This window comes from Fulmarus glacialis, unplaced genomic scaffold (genome assembly GCF_000690835.1).
Source record: "Fulmarus glacialis isolate BGI_N327 unplaced genomic scaffold, ASM69083v1 scaffold18678, whole genome shotgun sequence".
NCBI classification, from domain to species: Eukaryota; Metazoa; Chordata; class Aves; order Procellariiformes; family Procellariidae; genus Fulmarus; species Fulmarus glacialis.
The window spans coordinates 8,261-8,991 of record NW_009227777.1 but is presented as its reverse complement, the minus strand read 5'-3'; the positions used below and the strand labels follow the sequence as shown (position 1 = coordinate 8,991).

The 731-nt window shown below is 64.0% G+C and overlaps 1 protein-coding gene across 1 annotated transcript in view; it reads right to left on the bottom strand.

Annotated features, from left to right (window-relative positions):
* LOC104080771 (cadherin-23-like) overlaps positions 1-731 on the bottom strand; it is a gene marked incomplete at both ends in the record, with an annotated part of 8,807 nt that overhangs the window by 307 nt on the left and 7,769 nt on the right. The window contains 2 exons of the mRNA XM_009583280.1: positions 112-234; positions 317-446. Coding sequence (XP_009581575.1) covers positions 112-234; positions 317-446 — 253 coding nt within the window. The remainder of the gene's footprint in view (positions 1-111; positions 235-316; positions 447-731) is intronic.

The following is a 731-nucleotide window of genomic DNA, read 5'->3' as shown; positions in this document are numbered from 1 at the left end:
CCCAAGCTTTTTTTGGAGCACCACCCCCCTCCGGTCCCCCAGCCGTGAACCTGGAAGCCGTAGCGGTAGGAGAAGACCCCTCGGTGGAGGATGCCAGCACTCATCACTCACCTTGATGGGTCCCTCCCGCATGATCTGCCCCAGCTTGGCGATGTTGTCGTACTCCTGGATGGCTGCCCGCAGGTAGCGGTCATCCTCGGGCTTGGCTGCGGAGGGCTCTCTCCCGAAGGTCCCCTGCAGGAGGAGAGAGCGGCTGAGGAGGTGGCACGGGCGTTGGGCGCAGGGAGGAGGTGTCCAGGTGGGGGCCGTGTCTCACGTGGGTGCGGGCAGGGCTGTTCCAGAGGTCGGTGATCTCGCTCAGGTTCTCCGGCAGGTCGTCCTCGTGCTCCGCCTGCGCCGCCAGCTCCATGTTCCTGCAGAAGGGGTCCAGCCACACCGGGTTGGCCCTGCCCGGGGGAGAGGAGCAGCCCTCAGAGCAAGCAAAGAGCGGCAACATCCCTAACCCCATCCAGAGCCCGGATGCTGAGGTTACGCTGCCTCCTCCTGTCCTGTGCGGGCACGAATTCAGCTGCTCTGGATCCAGATGTGTGTTGACACCCGCCCGTCATCTCTGCTTACCCCGAGCCTGGCCAGTCTTGGCAGAGACGGAGTGACAGGAGAAGGCACAAGGTCTTTTGGTTTTGAAAGCTCTCAAGGCAAGCACGTGTCCCACGGCCAGAGCACTGCCCCAC